Genomic DNA, 23254 nt, shown 5'->3' with positions numbered 1-23254 from the left:
GGCAAGATGTTCCCGCTCTCCATTAGAGCTGTTCATGTGCAGCTGCTGCAGAAGCAGCCTTGTGAGGCATCAGGGGAATTTTTCCATCCCTTTGTTACTGTGGCCCAAGCAGAGGAGTTCCTATCACTTCCAGTGAAGGATCTGAATCATGCAGCTCCTGCAGCTCCTCCTGCTTCTGGAGCTGCCTCTGGTTCCTGGCAGGCAGCATTTTGTGTGTTTGCTTGGGGCTCAGTTGGTCCAGGAGGGCAGAGCTGCATTGCAGCACAGTTGATGTCAGCTACTGTAAAACTCATTTTGCAGCTGGGAAACACTCAAAACTAGCTTATACAAGCAGTCTATTGCTGTGGAGCTGGAGTGGCAGTGTAAAGCTGGCTGTTAGATTAAATCAAATGGGCAAATTATGCCTTTTGCAGTAGAGGTTGAGCTAAAACACGAAGTCTAATCCTGCAGTGTAAGTGCCAAAGCAGGGGTCCTTGTGCTGCCTTATTTCAGAATGTAACACTCATTTTCAGCACTTGAATTGTGACAGCATCCAGAGGACATGGCTAAGTGAGCCTACTCTTACAGTGTTAATGCACTTGTATTTATATGCCAAGCCAAGGGGGAAGGGAAGCACCGGGTAAAAGCCAGAAGCAGTTTGCCAGCTCTTGTGGACCTGGCTGAAGAGCAGTCCAGCTTTTGAGAGGAGAAGCAGAAAGCCCTTGAACCCTGGACCTCACTGGTCACCCACCCCAGTTAGGACGCATGGGACTTGGCATGGTCTTTGGGCCCTTGTGCCCCAGTCTTAGCAAAGATGCTCCCATCACTGCTCTGTCCACTGGGGTTTGTCCTCCACACTCTGGGGTCTGCATAACCATTCACTGCCTTGGTAACACTGTTTGAATGGAGACTTTGGATTTGCCTGCCTTCTTAAGCTGTTTTTCTAGTTCCATTCAAGCTCTGTGCCAGTTTGCCTGAGGCAAACCCTGTGAATTTAGCAGGAAAAGTTCCATGTGCCTGCACTGCTGCCCCAGCCCCTTCAGCATGCACACTGTCCTGACCGAGCTAACCCAGACCGACGCCGTTGGGATGGTCACTGCTGCACAGCTCCTTGCAGCCTCCCCCAAGGCTCTCAGCCTTCCCCATCCTGCAGCACATGCTTGCAAGGCTCCTTCCAAGAGGAACACATTTTTTGCTGAACCAAATGTAGAGAGTCTGTTAAGGCTGGAGAGCACCACCAATAGCATAAGCAGGGGATGGATTTGCTGCAAAATGGGGAGCTCTGGTGAATTTTGTTCTGTACACATTCAGTTGGGTTTCTCAAACATTTCTTTTCAAGGCTGGTTGTTTCCCCTTTCTGCATTTGCTCTTCACAAACAATATGCTAAATTAAATTACTGACAGGAATATTTAGCAAACCAGTGTCAAATGCAGGATATTGGCTGAAAGCAAATGACAACTTCGTAATAATATACAAAGCAATTCTAAGGATTATTCTAGTGCAGCCAGAGAATAGGAATATGTCATTTGACCCATGTCAAATGGCTTTAGTTTGGTTACATTAACTAGCACAGCAATCAGCTTGTGTTTACCTTAATGCTGAGAGTTATTTGCTCATGATATTCTGTAAATAATTTCAGTCAAGAAATACATTTGACAATATTAAGACCTGCTCTGCAATGGTTCACAATGGACTGAAATTTATCCAAGAATTACTTGTTGCAGATCATTTGAGTTGATTTGATGTTGCCCTCATTAGCAGCTGCATTTGCAGATAGAGCCAAAGACTTGTGCTGCACAGTGAGAGCAGAGGACACATATCCTGGACATCCATGAAATGGCTCCAAAATGCCGTTTATACAAAACATATGGAGTCATGGGCAGTTATTGAGCCCAGCAGCACACCTACAACCCTGCACCTCATGTTGCATATGGCCCATAAGCTTAATCTGTTTAGACTTGCATGAAAGCTGTTGGATTTTTGCTTCAGAAACAAATGTTGAAGCATTTCAAAGGCTCTGTGCCATCACAGAACCAATACCAAATCTTGGCCATTACAAATACGGATCAAAGAGCTCTTGATCAATTCTCATTAAGGAGGGAGAGAATGAGGTGGATGGTGAACAACATGATTATTATTTCATGATAGGATTTCCCAGAGTATAAGTTGTGTTGTTCAAATCATATTAAAGCAGAGCTGAATTTGAGTTCCTGCAGTATAGAATATTGCAATATGAAATTATGTACAGAGATTATCCTACACTGAAGAATTTTGTTATAGATTTGTTAATGAGGCATATTGCACTTCCTTGATTTTCTGGTGATGCAGAAAAATGATTTTAAAAGGCAAGGAAAAATTCATTACACTACTAATTCTGTAATGAAACCTCATATATGAAACAATGACAGAAAACCAGAGGAAATACTAAAAGCATGGGCTGACATTTTGAATGATTACATTGTAGCTTTCTATATTGATTATTTCTTTTTTTAAGATATTCGGATTATTATTATTTTTTTAATTCCAGGATATTACAACCTTATTTGGCAATACAAATCTCTAAATAAATCCTGTATTGAAAAAATTACATATTTTACTGTTTTTTAGAAGCATGTAGAACACTAAAAGGAATGTACTAATACAGAAAGGAAATTATGTTTCAATTTTCAGATTGAGACACTGTTGAGAATAAATTTGTGTTAAACACAGATTACTTTTTAGGAAGGCTAAAAATACCTGAAACAAATTGTTTTGTGGATCAGATAGATTTTTTATTTTTTTTAAAATTTTGGCCACTGAGTAAAACTTCCCATTATTTGCAGTTTTGCAGCCACATTTACCAACTAACACATTTAATAACTGTTTCACAAGTAACACCCCTTCAGCTAAAATTGTACCTGAAAGCTCAGGGTGATTGTATGCCTCTTTCAGTTACCATTCTTATTTTGAATGATCTTGTTGCATTTCTCTGCAGTGTTGTCCAGCAGGCAACTGGAAAGCGAGCGTTTGTCTTGAGTCGGTCTACATTCGTTGGCAGTGGGAAGCACGGAGGTCACTGGCTGGGTGACAACTTCTCCCAGTGGAAGGACATGCGCCTGTCAATCATTGGAGTCCTGGAATTCAACCTCTTTGGCATTCCCTATGTAAGTCCAGTGTCCTTCAGGCAGTTGCTGGCTCCTACACAATAACACTTTAAATTAATTTCAATGTTTTCTGAAATAAGCTGCTCGAGATGGCCAGCAGTAACGGCCTCCACAGCGTAAGGAGCTGGAGATTTAAAAAAGCTAAATGTCATCAGTCTTGGCTGGCTGAAGAGAAACAAAAATAGCACTGCTAGATTCAGATTATATTACTGCATGCCATCCAAAACTGATCTCTTTATATTATGTATTCTATCATTGAGGTCCCTCCATATAATTTTGGTTTTACAAGCTGGGCTGGAGGATTCATAGAATTACTGAAATATAGTCAGATCTTCCACAGTGATGTTAATGCTACAGGAGCCACTACATATGGAGCATTCTTATATAATAATCAGAAATAGGTATCTCTTTCAAAAAATTATCTTTATTAACAGAAGACTTGTTTAGTTTCTCATTTTGGGGCCTCAGTCACAACCATGAACATTTATCCATTGATCTTAATTTTTCTGTAGATTGGTGCTGATATCTGTGGGTTCAACTATAACACCACCTATGAACTCTGCTTGCGCTGGATGCAGCTGGGCTCTTTCTATCCATTTTCCAGAAACCACAATGCAGAGGGAAATATGGTAAGTAAACAAAGTTACCCAGAGCTGTACTCTATGATTACAGTGACCCTGATGGTGATTTGTATTACTTTCTCAGAAATTTACCTGCCATTCTTGGGTAAACTGGAGCAGTGGGTGAAAAGGATTGCTGCACTGAGAGCAGGATTTACTCAGGGAAGTGTAAATTTTTCCCATCCATCATGTAAAGATGACATAGAGATGCTGAAAACTGTGCAGTATCCAGCATCTGAAAGCCATGCAGAAATGTGTGCTGCATACTTTGAATGACAGAAAATGGTCTTCCTACACTGTTGGCAAGGTTCATCCCCTCTATCTTTTTCCTGTGGAAGCCTGGGTTTTATTTAAGAGCCAGTGAGTGTCAGACCATCTTCCTACTCCCTTGTTTATGTCAATTTTTGTTTCAGTACTTCTGTAACTATAATAGGTATTGCAGGAAGGGGAGAGAGAGAGAATTATGCACCATTCTTGCTGTTTAAAAGCAAGTTTTACACAAATGTCACAGTTAGAAACTCCAAACAAACATGCAAGAACTCCAGGGAAAGCCAGTGGTAGTGACAGCATCGGCAGCCAAGAAGCAACAAAGACTGAAAAAGACCAGTGAGCCCATGAGAAGGATAAAGAAATGCAGTCTCAGCCCAGACCCGTGCTCTGGCTTTAACTTATGGTAAAGTCCTTTCAAGACTTGTCACAGATAGAAAGAAATATCAGGTTGTTTCTAACTATGAACAGTTTAAAGGTCTTGCAGCCTTTTAAAGTACACTGTGCTTATCTGCAACCATGATGAAATGGTTCTCCCAGTTCAATAAATGTCTTTTTTTTTTCTTCTGTAAACTCTCAATGCAGTGCTGGAGCTCAGGTTATTAGTTAACCTTCAGTTTTCTTTGAAGTTGCATTATCAAAATGTTGCAACATTTACACCCCCAGAAAGACCTCTATTCCTGCCTGAAAGTATGGTGGACATTGAGCATCTGGGCAAATGCAGGAATAATAAGATATAGTGCTGTCATTAAGAGCATCAGGAATTACCCTGTAGATCTCTGGGATATGCTGAGATATTTCTCTCTAGGAGAAAAAAATTCTATGAGGTGTTAGCTGCTGTTGTTGGTAAACATTTTCTATTTATCTTTCCACTAAAATTAAAAGTACCTTATGTTTATATATTTGCTTGGCCCTTTGAGTGTGCAAATGGGGTCTGACCTGGGTGAGTGGGTAATTAATCACATACATACAATTTAATAATCAGGAACAGAGCAATGGGTCTACCTGATGGGAGCTGCAACTCAGTGTTGAGTGACTGACAGAAGTGCAAGAAGATACATTTGGTTTTACTGGATTACTTAAATCCAGTTAAAACATTGTGTTCACTGGAAGACATTAAAAAGGCATTTTGGATGACTCGGCATCATCTAAAAAGTCTGACTGGGTTTTTTCTGTGAACTTAGGCAATATATGTACAGTGTCAGAATACTGGTAAAAATACAGTGCAATTTTTGAAATAATTGGTGGATGCTTTGGAGCTTATAGCCAGCAGGGAATATTAACAGTGACTAATTCTGATGTAAACATAACAATGGAGAAATTTAACTTAAATATCAACTTAAATTAATATTAAGTTAGTGTTAAAATAAAATCTTAAATATCCACTTTGTGTAATCCACTGGGGATTTCGAGTAGTTTAATTAATAATTTTATTGTCTGAAAAGCACTGGATAATATAAAAGAAACTTTGTTACTTCTGTTCCTTTTATGTTTCACTATCGTTGGAATTCATCAGACATTCTCCAGATTTAATGAGAAAAATTAGTATTATGGGAAAATTTTATGAAGGAGGAAGGGGAAGCCTTGTGACTCGTTAGCTGGCTCAGTTTGGCACTGGAGAAGGTCCAACAGAAGGAATGAAGGCAGATGTAACTCCTTCCTGCATCAGCACTGCCCTGTGCTGTGTGCTTCACATCCCATCACCCGGGGGAGTCAAGGTTGCCTTGTAGTAGATCAGAAGCAGCCAATGGGTGTAGGTAGATTGCTTAAACCTGCAAAACCACCCTCTGGATGGTGGGACCCAGGATGAGTGCCCTTTCGCCCAGGATAGCATCACTGGCAGTGAGGAGAGGGGCACCATTGAGGTGTGGGAGTCCCCTTCTTCAGAGCATCCTAAAACGGTGGGCACAGGAGGAGAAAGCAGGTTTCTTTGTGTGGATTAAATGTTTTCCCCACTGCAGGCAGTGATTTCAATCACTCATGTTGGCTTCAGCAGGGCCATGAATTTACTCTTACTTTTAAACAGGTTTGCCTTTCTGTTCTTGGCCAACATAATTATGCTTTTGCCCTTGTTTCATAGATTATCAGTCTTCCTTTTTTCCTGTGTTTCACCTTCTCTGTCCCAGAGGACTTGCATCTCCAGGATAAATCAATTTCTGCAGACAGGGTGCCTGTTCTCAAACATGGACATGAAACCCCAGCTTCCCTCCCGTCATAAGGTTAGGGGTTGTTGCAGATGGTTCACATACACCACAATGGGGCCTGATCTCTCTGAACTCAGTGGAATTTTTCAAGTTGAAGATTTTTAAACAAATATTAATTTGGTGATAGTAGATGTTGTTCTTAATACCTCTTCCAGTTTGCAGATCAGTCTTTTTTCTTATTTAAATATTCACTTTCATAGCATCATGTCAACCATAGCTCTCCTGAGGTTCCACACAGGTTCACTGTTGAATTTGGAGTCCCTAGTTATAATGCTCAGTACAAATCAAAGCTTTTCCTTAACAGGAACAAGACCCAGCAGTGTTTGGAGATGAGTTTGCCAAGATAGCTCGTGCTACACTTCGGATCAGATACTCACTGCTTCCATACTTGTACACCTTGTTCTACGAGTCTCATGTTCATGGAAACACGGTGGCGCGGTCACTGATGCACGAGTGAGTTTGGAGTGTCTCTTTTTTAATCATATTTTACTCACAAAAATAGTTGAGCTTCTGTGTATAAACTAGTGGATATCTGTTTGAGAACAGTCACAGTAATATTACTGCATGCTCTCTCTTAAAAAGAACAGTTTTAGAATGAAACCTAATCAGATTATATGCACAAAAAGAACTCTTAATGTATGTAATGGACTTTAAAATATAACCTATATTTGTTTCCAGTGGAAAAAAATCCATGTCTAAGTAAGGGAAATTCTGAAATTTTCTTGTATTAGGCAAATATGCAGTTGTTTTTTATTTTAAAAGTAGGAATGACATACCTGTATTTTCTGTGTTTGAATGAAATGAAATCTGTATTCTGGTCCAGAATGCCAAGATGGTCTCATACAGAGAAGTCTCAATTTTCCAATCATCCACGGCATTTGCATTTTCCAATTTAGCATTTGCATCTGGATGCTGTGTATGAAACCTACACCTGTGTCCACAAATTGCAGAGAGAAAACAGAGATAGAGATGTCTGAGTGTAGAAGCAGGTGCAAAACTGAGATTAATAAATACAGCCAGAAAATGTGACCTCAGATTTTTTGAACAACTAATTTTTTTTTCTGTTTGGAATAAGCAGGAATCAAAGTAAGGTTTAGTTTCCCTCTCAGCATCTTTTAATGAGTAAATTTTCTACTTCAGGATGCTTTATGCAAAGACTTGAGCAAAAAGGACACACCTAATGCATATGATAGGCTACTGCCCGAAGCTCTGACACAATTTAGTCTGATTGGTGCAGAATAATCCTGGTCTGTTTAATGTTGTTTTCCCCTTTTAAGTTAAAAACATTAAGGAGAAATGTTACAGGTACTCATGTCTTACAGGAGACCGTACATTATTTCAAGTATTTATTTTAGTTCTATTTTTGCTTAATTAAATTTGTGTTAATATTGGATATTACTGAGTTCATTTTGACATTAATATTAGCTAATCTCTGCTAATACTGAATTACTTCAGTGATGTTAAAGCTGCCTTTTTGACTGTTCCAAACATCCTTGTACTCTATTTGGGCCACATCTACATTAGCAAACTTAAAAATTTGCATTGATTTGAATTGTAGAGCAATCTCAGAGGCACCAGCAGAGACTTCTGTTGGGTGAAACTGGGCTGAAAGGTGCACTCCAGCCATTGATGGGAGTTTAGTCAGTAGGACCAGACTGGGATTACTAGGAAATAAAAACTCTAAAATGTATTTGGGGCATGTAGGCATCAGGAGATCAGCACAAACTGTTCCACTACCCAGGTTATTGTTACTTAATGAGTATTTCTTACTATTTCTAATTAATATTCATTGGTTTGGTGGGTCTGATTAAGTAGAGAAAGTGACCCAGATGCTAACAGGAGGAGAAATGTGGATTTTAGAGAACAAGAGAACTAAACCAGAATTTTCAATGTACAGATGATGGAATTTTACATCAAACCTTTCCCTTACTTGTAATAAATATAAAAGAGAGCTAAAAAACTTGCACTAGTTTTTCAGGTGGAGCTGTTATGAGTTAAGCACCTTTTGTAGATCCCAGATATGACTTAATGGCTTATATTTTCAAAATGGGGAAGTTAATTTGTTTGCTGAATTTGTGCTTGTAGTTGTTAGAGGTGCAAGAGCAAACAGTGTTGAGTCAGATGGTGAGACACTTGTTTCCACCTGCAAATAAGATTGCCCTCTCTTGATTAGCTCTCTCTCCTGAACCCTCCCATAACAAAATATATTGAATAAGAATTATGATTTTATTACAGCAAAATTAAAAATACAGAGAGGCGTTGAGATGACAAAACCCCCTAATGTTTCATATTTAACAAATTTTAAGACAAAGTAATGAATCAAAAACCCCACCTCACTTTAAATAATTACAAAACTTCACATTAGAATCCAGTAATGATGAAGATTAAGATGTCTAAAAGAGCTACTGGTTGTGGCAGAAAAAGCAGCTCTGGCTAAACTGAGGTTTCTTTCATGCAGAGCTTGAGACATTCCTGCATGAACATTTTTTTTCCTGAGTTCCATGTACTCCCCTTAACTTGAAATATTTTAGAAATCCCAGCACCAAATAGATGTATTTTTATTGCCAAGGAGGTTTTGCTCATTTGGAGTAATTTATGCAAGCCTGGGCTGGGTGCAGGGTAGACCTGTGCCCCGAGCAGGCAGGGTGTCAGAGCAGGACACTGAGCATTTTGCTCCAGCCAGCATACAACAGAAACCTGTCCTTAGGCAGGAGCAGCTGCAAACTCAGTTAAGCAGACGCAGTAAATACTTTTAAAAGAAATAATTTGTACATCCTTAGAGAATAACATATTAATGTGCAGCAGGCAGAAGGAATTTGAAAAAATTCCTATGATGGGCAACTCAGCCCAGCTGCCTTTTTTGACAAGGCAGCAGGGCTGTTGGATGAGAAAGGTGGCAGAGGAGCAGGGGGAAGGTGGACACACAAGCTACCTTGATTTTAGGAGGACTTGGGACACACTCCACATGACATTCTTAAAAGCTAACTGGAGAGTGAAGATCCATTATGAATTTCCTCAGAGACAGGCTTACAAATGATTGCAAGCCTATTTAAATTCTCAAGTATTTTATGCCGGATGAGTGGAGGTTCCTGAGATGGGGAGGATCTCTTTGCCAGGTGCTAGCCATTATTTTCATTAGCTGATGCATAGTGGAATTGAGATCTCTTCACAAGCTGGCACACGATGCCAGGCAAATGGGACTCTGAGCACTCTGGATGGCACGGTCTGAATCCAAAACTATTTTAATGCATTAAATAAAATGGAATTAATTACTTAAGTTTTCATCCACCCAGATAAAGCAGCTAAAAAGTACAATATGCATGAACATTGTTTTGTGTTTGTCCTGCAAAAGATTTCTAATGTAAATCTGTGAAAGGTGCTGGAAGCCAAATTCAAGGATTTTCACAAAGGCTTTAGATCCTAGAGAACAGTGTTATTCCTCTGTGTTCCCTCTCCTGGTCCTGGCCCCTATCCTGCTCTTTGGCTCCCTGGATGACCTGTGAACCCACTGGACAGAAATTTTGTTATTTTCCCACCACTGCTATTTTGAAAAGAAATTAGCTCCAGCATTTTGTGAAGATTCTCATTTGCTCCTCCAGTATGGTAGGTGCTACTGTAATTTCTAAACCTGTGTCGAGCTTTTGGCATTCCCTCAACCAGGAAAAATATTTGGCAGCGTTGAAGGATGTCTTGAGGAAGCAGATTTCTTATTGCAGTGAGTAATATCAAAATATTCTGCAAGTCCTATACAAATGTGAATTAACTTTGCATATTTTACTTTCAACACTAGATTTACCTCTGATAAGCAGACTCATGGAATAGATACTGCCTTCCTTTGGGGACCTGCTTTTATGATTGCTCCTGTTCTTGAAGAGGCAAGTACTGTAATTAAAAAATGCCATCATGCTGGAATGAAAGAAATGAACTGCAGTTAGAGCACTGGATGACATTCAGGACATGTTTGCTCATATCCACCCATTTCTTCCCTCCACTGTGAAAGCTTGCAGAAGCATTTCTGAGCAGCACAGACAGTACAGAGCTGCCCAGTGCTTGAAGTGAGAACATGAAAGTGAGGGCACATCATTTCCCTCCTATTCCGAACTCTGAATGGATGTAAACAGGCTGGATGCTGCCCCTTGAGTACTCCTATTACTGTGCTGACAGCTCCCTCCAAGGACACACACAGAGAGTAATTGTCAAGCTGGCAAGGAACACACAGATATTAAAGCAAACTGGTTTCCATATTACCACTCACCCACAGCGTTTTGAAACTGCAGCATCTCAAGGGCTGTTCTGGGAGTTTCCCAGCATCACAGGCAAGTGCAGTCATTATGGAAATGGTAATAACAGTGTTAGCTGCTTATATAACAGGTTTGAAAAAGCAGCATTTTCCTATGGCTGTGCTGGGCATGACGCTGGAGTCAGGGCTCTCGCTGCTCTGCTGCAGCAAAGGGAGTTTCTCTCCTTGCCCCACCACTGACTGCTGACAGCACCAGGAAGGTGTATCTGAGCAGACCCAGGTACCTGCATGTGATGTATCTAGACCTGCTTGCAGTCAGCACCCTGCTGGAATTTCTGATACACTGTCTAAATGTTGCTGATGATCAGACCTAAACAGGACACTGTTAGTCACCTCTTTTTTATCCAGCCCTTGTGCCTCTGTGAATTCAAAGGAAATTCTTATTCCTGCATCTAAAACCATTCTGACTCCAACTGAGGTCCTTCATTTGTCGGTCCTTCATCTTCAGGCTCCCTGAGGTTTCTAATAGCTTATGACTAACAAAGAGATTTCACAGGGTCTCAGACCAGCTAGATGATGAAAGATGTGAGAGAAACCTTCCCACAAAGAGAGGGTGACAAGCCAAAGGTGGCTTCCTGTAAAGAAGTAAATGAAAAGGAACATTATAAGGATATATAAAATGAAAGAATATCTAGATGGGGGTTCCTAGTGTTTTCTGGGGTACTGTGGCACAAAAGGAGGGCAAGGTGCCTGTGGCCTGATGGAAGAAGGATCATGTTGGAGGCAACACATTGCTGGGTCTTGTGGTGGGTGAGAGGTGGCAGCCAAGGCTAGTGGCAGCCAAGGCTTGTGGCAGCTGGCAGGACAGGGGCAGAGGTGGGCTGTCAGCCCCATACTGTGGCATTGCCAGTAGTGACTGTGTCAAGCTGCACATGGTAGCTTGTCTAGAGAAGATGAGTCAGGGACAGCTGTCCCTTTCAGTCAGGGACAGCTTGTCCTTCTCTCCTTGAGTCTTAGGGTGTGAACAAGTGATACACCCATCAAAATTAAGATGAGGAAGTGCCTTACACACTGATTTGTTATCTGGGAAGTCGTGAAGGCAAGGCTCATAATGATCCAGATAGTTGGTTACACACTTCTCTGCAGACCAGAATATCCAGGGTTGTCATAACAATGCAGAGAAAATATGGAGACACTGGCATCTTGACTTTCTAGGGTTTTTCCTTCAAGTTTTCAAGTCACTTTATAGATTAAGCCAAACTTTAACTTTTAAACAGCTAGTAAGGTCTAAACAGACAGAGGAAACTAGCTCAACCTTACTTACTGCAGCACTATGACACTGCCTGAAATACCCAGAACTGCCCACTGTGGGAGACAGGATGTAGGACAAGACACATTTCTAGGATAGTAATTCTTGCATTCTAATGTGAGATTTGCATTCTTTAATAAATCAGTTCTTCCTTACTCCTACAACAGGATGATACAACGCATGCTGCAAAACAAAGCAATTGTGCAATTAGCAGTGCATTACTTATTATTATTGTTATTTTTCTGCGAGTTTAAATTGTTGACAAGAAGACAAATATCTGTGTACCTTCCTTGCCAGACCTTACTCTCAGTTTTTGGAGCAGGAACGGTGCAACAAGCACTGAGCAGTGGTGACCCCCACTCCATCATCAGATGTGAAGTCCTGTCTTGCAAAGGCTGCTGTAGACCTCACTGGGATTGCTCAGATGTTACAGGAGTGCAGCTAGGTCAGCTGTATTTGTGAGACATAGAGCTATGGACTAGCCAAAATAATAATGCAAAATTGACTCATTCCATGGAACTGCAGTAATACCCTCCAAATAGGATAGGCTTGTCTGTTTAATATAGATTAGCCAGGACTAGTTCGCTGCTATGATAATAACTCAGCCATAATATCTACGATTTGATGTTGTTAGAATATTCAGTATACACCCCTCCATACACAAATATAATAAAGCTAATGTAATATCAGAAATGCAAAAAGAAAAAATACTTTAATCACTTTCTAACAATTACAGGGAGCAAGAACTGTGGATGTATACTTCCCTGAAGCAGAGTGGTTTGACTACTACACCGTACGTATTTTTAAGATTCAGTTTCTTACATTTTTTACATAATTTTAAATGCTACAATTCCAGAAAAATAACTTTTATCAACATTCAGCAGTATTTTTACATCAGCATCTGTGTTTAAGAAAACTAGAGCACAAAAAAAATCTACACTAGGCTAGCTGGGAGAGTAAATTGCAGAGCTTTCAGTTGCATTTTATTTTCTATTTTTGATTTATAAAGCTCTAAGACACAGAGAACTGAATTTTCAAGAACAGCCTAGAAATTCATGAAACTGTCTAGGTTTTTTTTCTTCTTTTCCTCTTTATTGCATGTTTTAATTCTTGTCCTGATACACTTCCCTGTATAGAAAAGAGACAGAAACCTGAGTTGTGCTCCTGAGAATAGGCTGCAAACCACTTTGGGCTTGCAGTTTTGCACATGCATCAGTTTTGACCGACAGTGTATTTAGAGGGCAGGGTGAGGCTCCCCTCCAAAAGGTACTTCCATGAGATGCTGAACAATCTGCTCTGTGGAAAATGCCAACCTCTTCATGTTTCAGGGACTACAAGTTTTGATGTTTTGAACATGGTCCCCAGTACTGCATTTCTAAAAGTGCTCAGTTTCAATCTAGCTAAGCTCTGCTGCAATCTGTAGGGTAAGACCAGAGTTGGCTTAAGCAGGAGTAGTTAGACTGATGCTATGGGCTTTTGGAAATGTGAGCCCAGGAGCATCAGGCTGTTGTTAACTACCCTGAGCTACGCTGGCAGGGAAGCAGGCAGGACAGAATTGCTCTAAGGGGAAATTCAGATTTCTTTTAAATAAGTTTGATAATTTTCAGCATTTGGTTGGTGTCCTCGGATGTTACCCAACCCTTTCTCCTCTTTTCATAAGACCATGGTGCTGCATGGTGCTGCTGGTCGAGCATTTTGTTCAGCTCTCCTTGTGGTTCCCTCTGAGCCCCTTTGCAGGGCTGGGTGTGGGGACAGCAGCCCCAGGGCCCCTTGCCCTGTCTATGAGGCATGTCCCGGCATCTGCAGAGCTCAGCTCCCAGCGTATTTGGCTCATACTTCCTACACATGATGCTTATCCAAAAAGGTTAGGTACTTACCATAGCTTATAATGGTAATTTACAGCAGGCAAGAGCAAAGCCTTCCATCATCTACTCTGTATTCAAGCCTTGCCTACACCTGGTTTTGAGGCATTAAACCAGGAAGGAATAATGCGGATAACTTATGCTAGTTGTATACACATATACAAGTTTCACTCATGGGATGCTATAAATACTTCTTGAAAGGGAAAGACTTGTCCTTAAAAAAGAATAAAATCTGCAGTTTACATTCCCAATCACTTACCTTAAACTGAAATGTGACAGGACCCATATGCATAAAAAGAAGATGCAAAAGTTTCTTTTGCTTTTTGTTCAGTCTTGATGAGGGCTTTTTTCACAGCATATGGAAAATTATACCATTCTTAAAGACCATTTGCTGTCTTTCATTCATGATGCTTCTATCTCATGCATATGCATAACTGCACGGGCTAGATCTCCCTTCACTTTAAAAAAAGGAACTGGGACAATACCCCTGAAATCCACTTCTTTCTTTTTCACTTTCATTGATTTAATTGATTTAATTGATTTAACTTTTTTTTCAGTGGTATATGGTCACAATGTATAGTGTCCAGATTTGTGGGGTTTTTTAACTGCATTAATCTTTGTGGTAGGGTCATAAAATCCCAAGTGTCTGGAAAAATCAGTATGTTACTGTGGCTGCCCCATTGAGCAAGATCCCTCTGTACATCCGTGGAGGCTACATCCTGCCAGAACAGGCTCCAGCCACAACAACTACTAAGAGGTAATGTCACCTGTGTTTGTTGCTGAACAACTGTGGTGCAGGTCAGACTCACAGACAGCCAAAAGAACAATCAAAAGACAGTACAGAAAAGAGGCTATCTGCAGCTCCCAGCTGCCGTCCCAGACAATAAGCACAGTATTTTTATCCCACTATTTGCTCCATTGTGAAGAGAAATCACCCCAGAGATTACCCACATCATCACGTGCACAGCTGAAGCCTGCTCCTGGCTCTGTGGTTATGCTTGGGAAAACTTTTGCACCTCTTACTGCCACACTGACCTGCTGCTAGTCATTCAAAGCAAATATATGAAAGGGACAAATGCAAAACTCTTCTCCTTTGATGTTTTTAGCCAATGCCATGGGAAAGGTGGAAAAGCTTAAATCTGTTTTGAGGAAAACTATTTTCCCACACCGATGGGTAAAACACTGGCCTCACGTCTGAGCCTTCTCACAAGATAAACATGAAGGGAAGGAAGGGAACAGCACCGTGTGGCAACCAAACATAATCAGGTAGCACTGGTGACAAGCCATCTCCCAGATTGTCCAGTTATCGTACATTAAGGCCACTAAAGGGAAAACTTGTCCACAAGAGCACTCAAAATGTGGGGATTTTACTCTTCAGTGGGACAAGGCAGGGTAAAGTTTTCATCATAATTTCAGGAGCCCTTTTGATGACCATGGTTGCCATTCTTCTGTTGTAGCCTCTTTTGTAACCTTAAAATTGGAGTTAATCATGTTCAGGAGTTTTTGTTAAATAACTTGCCCCCAAGTTTGTATTGACACTTCTCAACATGTTTGTTAACAGCCGTCTGAACCCATTTGGGCTCATTATTGCCCTGGATGAACAAGGAGAAGCTTCTGGATCTCTGTTCTGGGATGATGGTGATTCAATCGGTAAGCCAGGTCCCACGCTGGGAAGCAGTGTCTGTGCCCAGGGCGCTCCTTGGGCCACCTTTTTGGCAGTATAATGGCACTGACTCCTGCAGCTGGAGAACTGCCCCTAACTTGAACATTACAGAGGTGGAGAGCAGAGTGCAGTGTTTTTGATAAGAGAAAGGGGTGACACTGGGAACAGCTGATCTGCTAGAGAGGGCAATCAATCATGTTGTGTTCCCTGGAGATCACCCTAAGAAAACTACAGGAAGAGATAAAATAACCCACAAATGGTCTGACATTAGCCACTATGTACAATTAATGTGAACTGCATATGGATTTTGCTCCCTGTTTTGATATGAATCCTTCTTCTTCTGTGTTTTGACAGATACTATTGAAAAGGAGAACTACTTCCTGGCTAAATATACATTCAGCAAAGTAAGTATCAACTTATAAAGTACTTGCATATGTACAGGTAGCTCTATTTTATGTAGCCATCATAAGGTGCTGATGTCTATCTCTGCTCTGGGAAGGTTTTGGTTTTTTCCTTATAGCTCAGCCTTTAATGCTGTTAAGCTACCTAATGCTTTCATTTTCAGACAGCTACAAAATAATCCAACTATGATGCTGCAGTTTTGTGTTTGCTTCATTGAGTATCATAGTGGCATATCACCAATGTCCCTGCTGTGATGTGAATCTGCAAATCCAGTTTTTCAGCTCAGATTTTTTTTTCCTGAGTTGCTGCTTCTGAGGATGAAGAACCTTTTACTTGTATTCCTCCTGTGAACACTTTCAGTCTGACAGGTGGGAGACGGCTACATTCTTCTCTTCAGAATATCCCAGCAACTTTTAAACTGTGATCACATGAAGCTATTATTTTGTGGCCCAGAGAACTACATAGTCTCAGTTCTTTAGCTTGCTTTTCCTTGTCTGACAGCAGGAAGATTGCTCCACAGTTGATCTCCTGCGGGGCGATTCAGCATGTCGCCAGCAACCCACCGTGCTGATCAGATGCTCCATGCAGCACAGAAATAGATTAGCCCAGGGTAATAGAAAGGCACTAATGCCTTTCACAAAGCACTTACTTCTGTGCAGACATGTCCTGAGAAAGCTCAATAGAAAAACTCAACAGTCTAGGTTTCAATTGAGAGAAATACAATAAAATAAATCTACCAGAAGCTCCTTAAGGATATGATAGTAAATTGTGGGAGCTATTGTAAAAAAATTAACCTATTTCAGCAATCTACACAGATAATATTTTATATACAATTCCAGCGTATGGTAAGAAATGGGATATTGCATATAGACAGTGGCATTGTTTTGCATGCTGTAGTTTCCTGGAAGTCCCAAAGTAGTCTACAGAATTTATTCAAAAGAATAAAATCATGTTAATCTCTATTGTGATACTGCTCTTAGATTGTATGTATTGTGGGAGCAAGAGCAAGCCAGAGTAAGCCAGTGAGTTTTTTTATAAAGACAGGCTGAGAGAGTTGGGGCTATTGAGCCTGGAGGAAAGAAGGCTCCAGGGAGATCTTATATCAGCCTTCCAGTACCTGAAGGGGCTACAGGAAAACTGGGGAGGGGCTTTTCACCAGAGTGGGTAGCGATAGGACACGGGGTAATGGTTTTAAATGGAAAGAGGGGAGATTTAGGTTAAAGATCAGGAAGAAATTATTCATCATGAGGGCAGTAAGGTGCTGGAATAAGTTGCATAGGGAGGTTGTGGAAGCCCCCTGCCTGAAGGTGTTCAAGGCCAGGTTGGATGAGGCTTGTGCAGCCTGGTCTAGTGTGAGGTGTCACTGCTTATGGCAGGGAAGTTGGAACTAGATGATCCTTAAGGTCACATCAAACCTTAACCATTCTATGATTCTATGTAGTCTTGTATATTCGTGAGATATTTTCCTGGAACTAATACCACATGTCTAGATTTAATTTTTTAATTCATGTTCTTCTTGATTTACCAAGGAAAAAAATTGTTCTAAAAAAAAAAAAAAAAAAAGATATTTCAATGGCAAAAAGGGAGAAAAACCACTTTGTCTTTCTGTACTCTGCGTATAGTAATTTTTTGAAGGAAGGCTACAGAAAAACAACACCTAGTTTTATATTAAATTCTGAGCTGTGCAAATTAGATTCTTGATTCACTGGCACATCCATTTCTTATTGCTCATATTTTACTTCTGCCTGTAAATTAATGACTGAAGTCCCTATCTGCATTCCAATAATCCCTAAAGTTGATTTTTTATGATGTGTTTATAAAGAAAAAGATCCATCTCAAATAGGAAATTGTAGAGGTATGAGAAATGCAACGAAGTCTTGGTATTGCACATTGGTTGCACATCGCTATATTTTAAAAAAACTGAATAATTTAATCATGCCTAGTTCAAGAAAACACACAACTTTTGTTCCCTGGAGCATTTACTGAAAAGGTCTGACATCACACCATTCACTCTGAACCCAGCACTAAGTGTTGTGCAGGTAACAGCTGCAGGATTAGACCCTCTCATTTATATTTTCATTTAAACTCAGAAGTACAAAGAAGAATTCAAGAGGATTGCAGGCTCTGAAGTCTCAGAGAACTATTCAAGCTGCCTGCCCTCTGGTCACTGTCTCACCGTGGTCAGTATTTTCATTCACTTGACACCTCCATTTTGACATGTGTAATGGCTAAGTGACTGAAGTCAAAGTGCCCCATTTTCTAAGCCTACTGGTCTAGAAAAATATATAAGCCAGATGTCAAAGCTTCACTGTACTTCAGGGATGAGCAGGGTGAGCCATAAAATCTGCCTCCATGCCCAGAGGTGGCAGACAAGGCAGCTGTGCTCACAGTGTAACGAGTGAGTCCAGATCCTAAAAGGATGGTGATGGGAAGGCTTGGCCAAGGCAATGGGAGCCTCTGAAAGAATACTTTAGTCACTAGGTAGCTGAATAGCCTGGAAGCAAGTTTCTCCTAAAATTGGTCCAATTTTCAGCAGGAAAATATGGGGGAAAGGAGCTTTTCATAGGACCAGAGCAAGACAGTAAGGAAGAGTACAGGAAGAAGTCCAGACTTCTAGCCTCAATCCAGAAGTTCTTTTTGCTTTGCATTTATGTGGCTTTGAGCGATATCCGTAAGTTCTCTCCCTCCAACGAGAACTCAGGACCTTCCTGGGCATTTGCTTTAACTACTAGGTGCCTGGAGAGAGGAGGGTCACTCATTCCCCTGGACCATGACCGCTCTGTCTCCTTGAGACCTTCAGTGTTAGACCTTGGTCAGAGGGGCAGTGGTGTTTCCTGCAGAGTCCTGGCTCAAGCTGCAGGGCTTGAGTGCAGCCTTATTTATGAATACAGTTGTAATCACTGAGTTCAGCACCACACTGAGCTTACTGGGCCTGCATGGCCACCTCAAGCTATCTCTCCTGTTTAGCTACACCAGAGAATGCTCTAAGGAGGTGGTCTCTCTATACTGAACTTCCCTCTGTGCTGGAGCTCTGCCAATGGGGAGAATGTGTAAGAAGCCTAACACAACCTAGAGAGGCTTTTAGAGGCCTCTCCCCACTTGCTCCATAATAGCCAGCTTTCCTTATTTAGGCAGTTCCAATCAGTATGCTGGGGATGAGCACTCATTTTTAGTGTGGGTGCCTGAAATAAGCAGTCTAAGCACAGCCCTAAAGTTACAAATACTGTGATCTAGCTTCTGCTCCCCTCCTACCCTGCACAATTGAAATAACAAGCTAATTTATGCAAAAGGTTCCATCCTGGGTTTCTCCTCGGCATATTTTTAAAAAGTCATGATTGCAGAGCAATTCATCATTTCCTGAGCAGTGTAATTCATCTTTATTTCCTTAACAACTTTGATCACATAACAAATGCAATGATTCCTCTTCATTGCTTGCATGGGAAATTACTGTCGCTGGTGATCCAAATGAATTTGTTTAATGACTTTTTATGTCCTCTTGGTGCATCCCTAAATATAGTATATATAGTAAATAACAAGTACAACAAACAAGGCTCTGTGGGCATATAGTGTTCCTTCAGTGTTCTTAAAACTGGGACATATATAGGAGAGATTTGTAGCAGGAGCTGTAGAGATGTAGGACATAAAATGCAGCTGATTTTTGTGGAAGATACTAACACTTTACAGCAGTTATCTATGGATGTTAATTGAATCTGCCTTAAGGTCACTAAGTGAATCTCCATATCTGGGTTTTGGCTTTGCATATGCCAGTGTAGCCTGTAAATGGGTACAAGAACCACAAAGTAGAAAAAAATATGTCAAAGATTATTCCAAATTAACTTCATAAATGCTATTTTGTTTCTTAATTTGTTAGTTATAATGTCAGACAAAACCTTTCTTAGATGAAAATGAATGTAACCTGTTTTTCCTTTATGTTCTCTGACTTCATTGTCTGCACTGGAAGACATTCTGTATCCTCATTGACAAAGATGAGGCCACAACAGTAACAGTGCGCAGTAAGCGACTGCCAAAGAGTTGTTGTCATCCTTACAATTTTCTCTGTGTGGCATTTTTCCAGGGAAACCTGAAGACAGAAATAGTTAAAGATGGCTACAGAGGGGCTGACACTCTGAAGTACAACAAAATTACAATTCTCGGCCTGAAACTGAGACCTCATGCTGTTGCTCTGAATGGAAGAGCCCTCCGTGGAGAAGCTTTCTCTTTCGAACTGAGCGGGGTAAGAGCTGCACTGAGCAATTCTGAAAAATGTTAGGAAAAGGGGGATAGTCAATAAGTAAGAGGAACAGTTTCTCATTCACACCCCTTTAAATTTTTAAGTATAAGCAGATACCAGTTTTTGATACAACAGCCTGAGTTTTAGGGGGGGGAAGCAAAACAAAAGCAACTTCAATCTTTTCTGTTACATATGTGCTCTTGTTTACTTTGTGTCTGCCAGTCATACAAGTTTTTAAAGTAACAAAAGGATGAAAAGAAGGTATAGCTCCACAAACTGGGAAAAATGTTAGCGGTTCTATGGGCATTATTTATTAAATGAGAAAACTTGTGGTGGAGATCTTTTCTCACCACTACTTAAAGTCCAAAAAAGATTTACAGCCTAGCTGGCTTTAATGAGTGACTCTTGATCTTCAGAAGAGGGAGAGGTGAATCTCTGCTGTGCTTTTCTTCCTGAGAAGCTGTCACTACAGTGAGACACCAATATCAGTTTCAGCATCTTTAAGTGTCCAATCTCAATGTCCCAGATCAAAATACATGACTTGCTCATGCAGTGTTCCTCCACTAGCACTAACAAGGAGACACCCTATAGAGGATGGACTGAACATCCCTAAGTAATAGCTGTGACACTCTTTGTGATCCAAATTTCCTTTTACATATTAGAACAGACAAAAGGAGCAACACTGAGTAAACTTCCCTTTGCTCTGGTCCTTTGTCATGTCTGTCACCAGCCACCAAGCTGAAGTGGGTTCTGCACACTTTGTATGAGATATGGTACTCACATCTCAGCACTGCTCTGCACCTGGAAAACTCCCAATACTAACTCTATTAGATGCCACCAACTCATCATTCAGAGACAAGTAGCTGAGGTGACAAGCAATGGATGTCACGTCTTAGGTTACTCTACCTACTCAACTTGATTTAAGTTCATTTGTAACCAAAGTGTAATCCCTATTATATGCACCTAGCTCTAACATTTATTTTCTTGAAGGAATCTGTAAAGGAAGAAAATTGCTGAGAATAAAATTTCTGCCTTGGAGAACTGTAAAAAAACCTCACTTTCGAGATGATGTAATAAATAAGTGTAATCAGTATTGCCTTGAGGGAAGAAATTGTTTAACAGCCAAACTGTCTCTAAGCAAGCTGAAAGCATCATAAAAGTGACAGGGTAAAGAAAACACTCCTTTGAGATGTGCTTGAAGGCACCAGTCACAGAAATCCAGAAGATAACTGCATTCTAACAGCATCACATAAAAAGATGATTAAGAAAGACTAAAAAGCTTGTCATGAAAGTATACTTTAAAAATTGATCTAAGCACAAAACATTATTTCAGTGACTTAAGGACTATTTCAAATAATGAAGAAAAAAAGCCCAAGCTGCTGTAGTATAAAAGGTCCAAAACTCCACAAAAATTGTATTATTTCAATCAGACAGTAACCCAAACCAGCTAAATATATACCTCTTAGAATACTAAGAGATTCAGTAAAACCTCTCCCACCATTCCTGTACAGATGTTGTAACAATATTGCCTATAATCCTCTTATGCTTCAGTCTCTATTAAAAAAAAAAAAAAGCACTAAAAGCTTGAGTTTAGATCTTGAAAACTTACAGTCCCTGTAATTACAAAAGTAACAAAATCTAAAGGGCAAATTCTCTACTTTCTCACAGTCTTAATAAGATTACATTCTGTATAATAGTTTAACAAGCACAACGACTGTACTAGTTGAAGGGCTGTAGTAGAGAGGAACTTCTACCATAATGCCTTTGCTTTACAGAAAGCCAGTTTACCTAATATCAGTGCTTAAGTGCATAATTGAGCCATAGTTATTTGTATATAAATAGAATCAGTTTGCTTAGTAATAAGCCTCTTCCTTCTCTCTGATTCATGCAGTGCTGCCCTGATCTGACATTTGTAATATCACAGAATCCTATTATTAGGAGTCTCTATCTTGTTCTTCCCCCCTGGAGTACTGTACCCTACAAGCCACAGAACTGTATTGCAACTGCAGCAGGGATGCAGGGGGAGCACTTCTGGTGACCAGGCTTGTCCTGATAACAAAATGACCTGGGCATAGGAAGGTTCCCCTTTTTCTTCCACTCACATGCTCTGCTTGGAAGTGCAGGTGCAGGGAAGTTCCCACACTGAGTAGCTCCCAACGTCCCTGGAGTAGTGCAGTCTGGAGTGGCCTTTCTGGCTGCCTGGCACTTTTGAATTAATGTTTGGATGGGGCTGCAGTATTTTTGTCTGGATCTGGCTCTGGATTTCAGTAAAAGGAAAATAATTCAAGAAGTGGAACTTCTACTTAACAAGTAATAGTAGAGAACCGTTCCTGATGAAGATGAAAACATTACATACTTGGAAGAAGTGATCTAACCATGTAGACTGATGGAAAGATGTTAACATGAATTTGTGACTGAGCAAAGAAATAGGTAAAAGGTGTAAATGGATGTAATGCATTTTAAGATAGTATTAATTCTGAAACCTAAAGATAAAACTGGTATAGTACTGAAAATGGAAATTTGGCAAGGGGCATAAAATACATTAAATCTAGCACTGAACAGAAAGCAGGACAGTTATTGTACTTATAATTTAATATTTAATTCATGTTAATTAATTCTAAACTGTTCCTGCATTTCTAAAAGGGAAGTTGAATTGCATACAGTAGTAGAAAGTTGCATATTGCCACCAAGCCTGTCTTGCCTACCAGATGAGGTTAAGGAAATCATGAAGGTGTAATCTTGAGTTTCCCTTCTGTTTTGAGTTGATAATTTTAAAGTTAATGTGAAGTTACTAATTATTTTTGTCTTTTTTTTCCCACAGAAACTCACTTTATGGATTTCTGCCCCACTTACTCAGGAACTCAACATTAAGATTTACTAGAATGGTCTGAAAACACTGCCAAATTATCATCCTTGGCCCTCAGATATTAATCTTACTCTGATTTTAATGTAAAAAAATATAGACATTAAAACATTGCATATGTTCCTGATGACTGTTCTTTTCCTAGATCATATTTGCAACTCGGTATTCTTCAAATACAATTTTCAGTAGTAGTTAATGAGTATTTACCATAAACTGGTTTGTGTTCAAAATAGCATAGAAGGAATCATCCTGAAAGTTCTCTCTCACCTCAGATGGAGAAAATGTTTGAAAATGTTCTCAATGGAACCATATTCTGCACAGCATACACTGATTTTTTACAAACCTGTGGTGGAAAACAGGCAAAAAAAAACCAGCTGGATAGTCATCTTAACTCACATAGCCCTGTTCTGGGGGAGACGATGGGTGTTTGTCAGGATAACGTGTGGTAAACAGCTGATCAAAGGCTGGGG

General features: G+C 40.3%; 1 protein-coding gene across 1 annotated transcript in view; it reads left to right on the top strand.

The window, feature by feature from the left end:
- Window positions 1-22837, top strand: part of LOC127386566 (sucrase-isomaltase, intestinal-like) — a 59017-nt gene extending 36180 nt beyond the window's left edge. Inside the window, exons 14-23 of the mRNA XM_051623860.1 lie at window positions 2955-3123; window positions 3636-3752; window positions 6519-6667; window positions 10005-10089; window positions 12500-12556; window positions 14252-14382; window positions 15187-15275; window positions 15643-15692; window positions 19766-19924; window positions 22743-22837. Of these exons, the coding sequence (XP_051479820.1) occupies window positions 2955-3123; window positions 3636-3752; window positions 6519-6667; window positions 10005-10089; window positions 12500-12556; window positions 14252-14382; window positions 15187-15275; window positions 15643-15692; window positions 19766-19924; window positions 22743-22802 (1066 nt within the window). The 3' untranslated portion in view covers window positions 22803-22837. The remainder of the gene's footprint in view (window positions 1-2954; window positions 3124-3635; window positions 3753-6518; window positions 6668-10004; window positions 10090-12499; window positions 12557-14251; window positions 14383-15186; window positions 15276-15642; window positions 15693-19765; window positions 19925-22742) is intronic.
- The last annotated feature ends 417 nt before the right edge of the window (window positions 22838-23254 follow it).

The sequence above is a fragment of the Apus apus genome, chromosome 1, assembly GCF_020740795.1.
Source record: "Apus apus isolate bApuApu2 chromosome 1, bApuApu2.pri.cur, whole genome shotgun sequence".
In the NCBI taxonomy this organism is placed as follows: domain Eukaryota; kingdom Metazoa; phylum Chordata; class Aves; order Apodiformes; family Apodidae; genus Apus; species Apus apus.
Note: the sequence above shows the minus strand (reverse complement) of the source record. Positions and strands in the feature narration are given on the sequence as shown.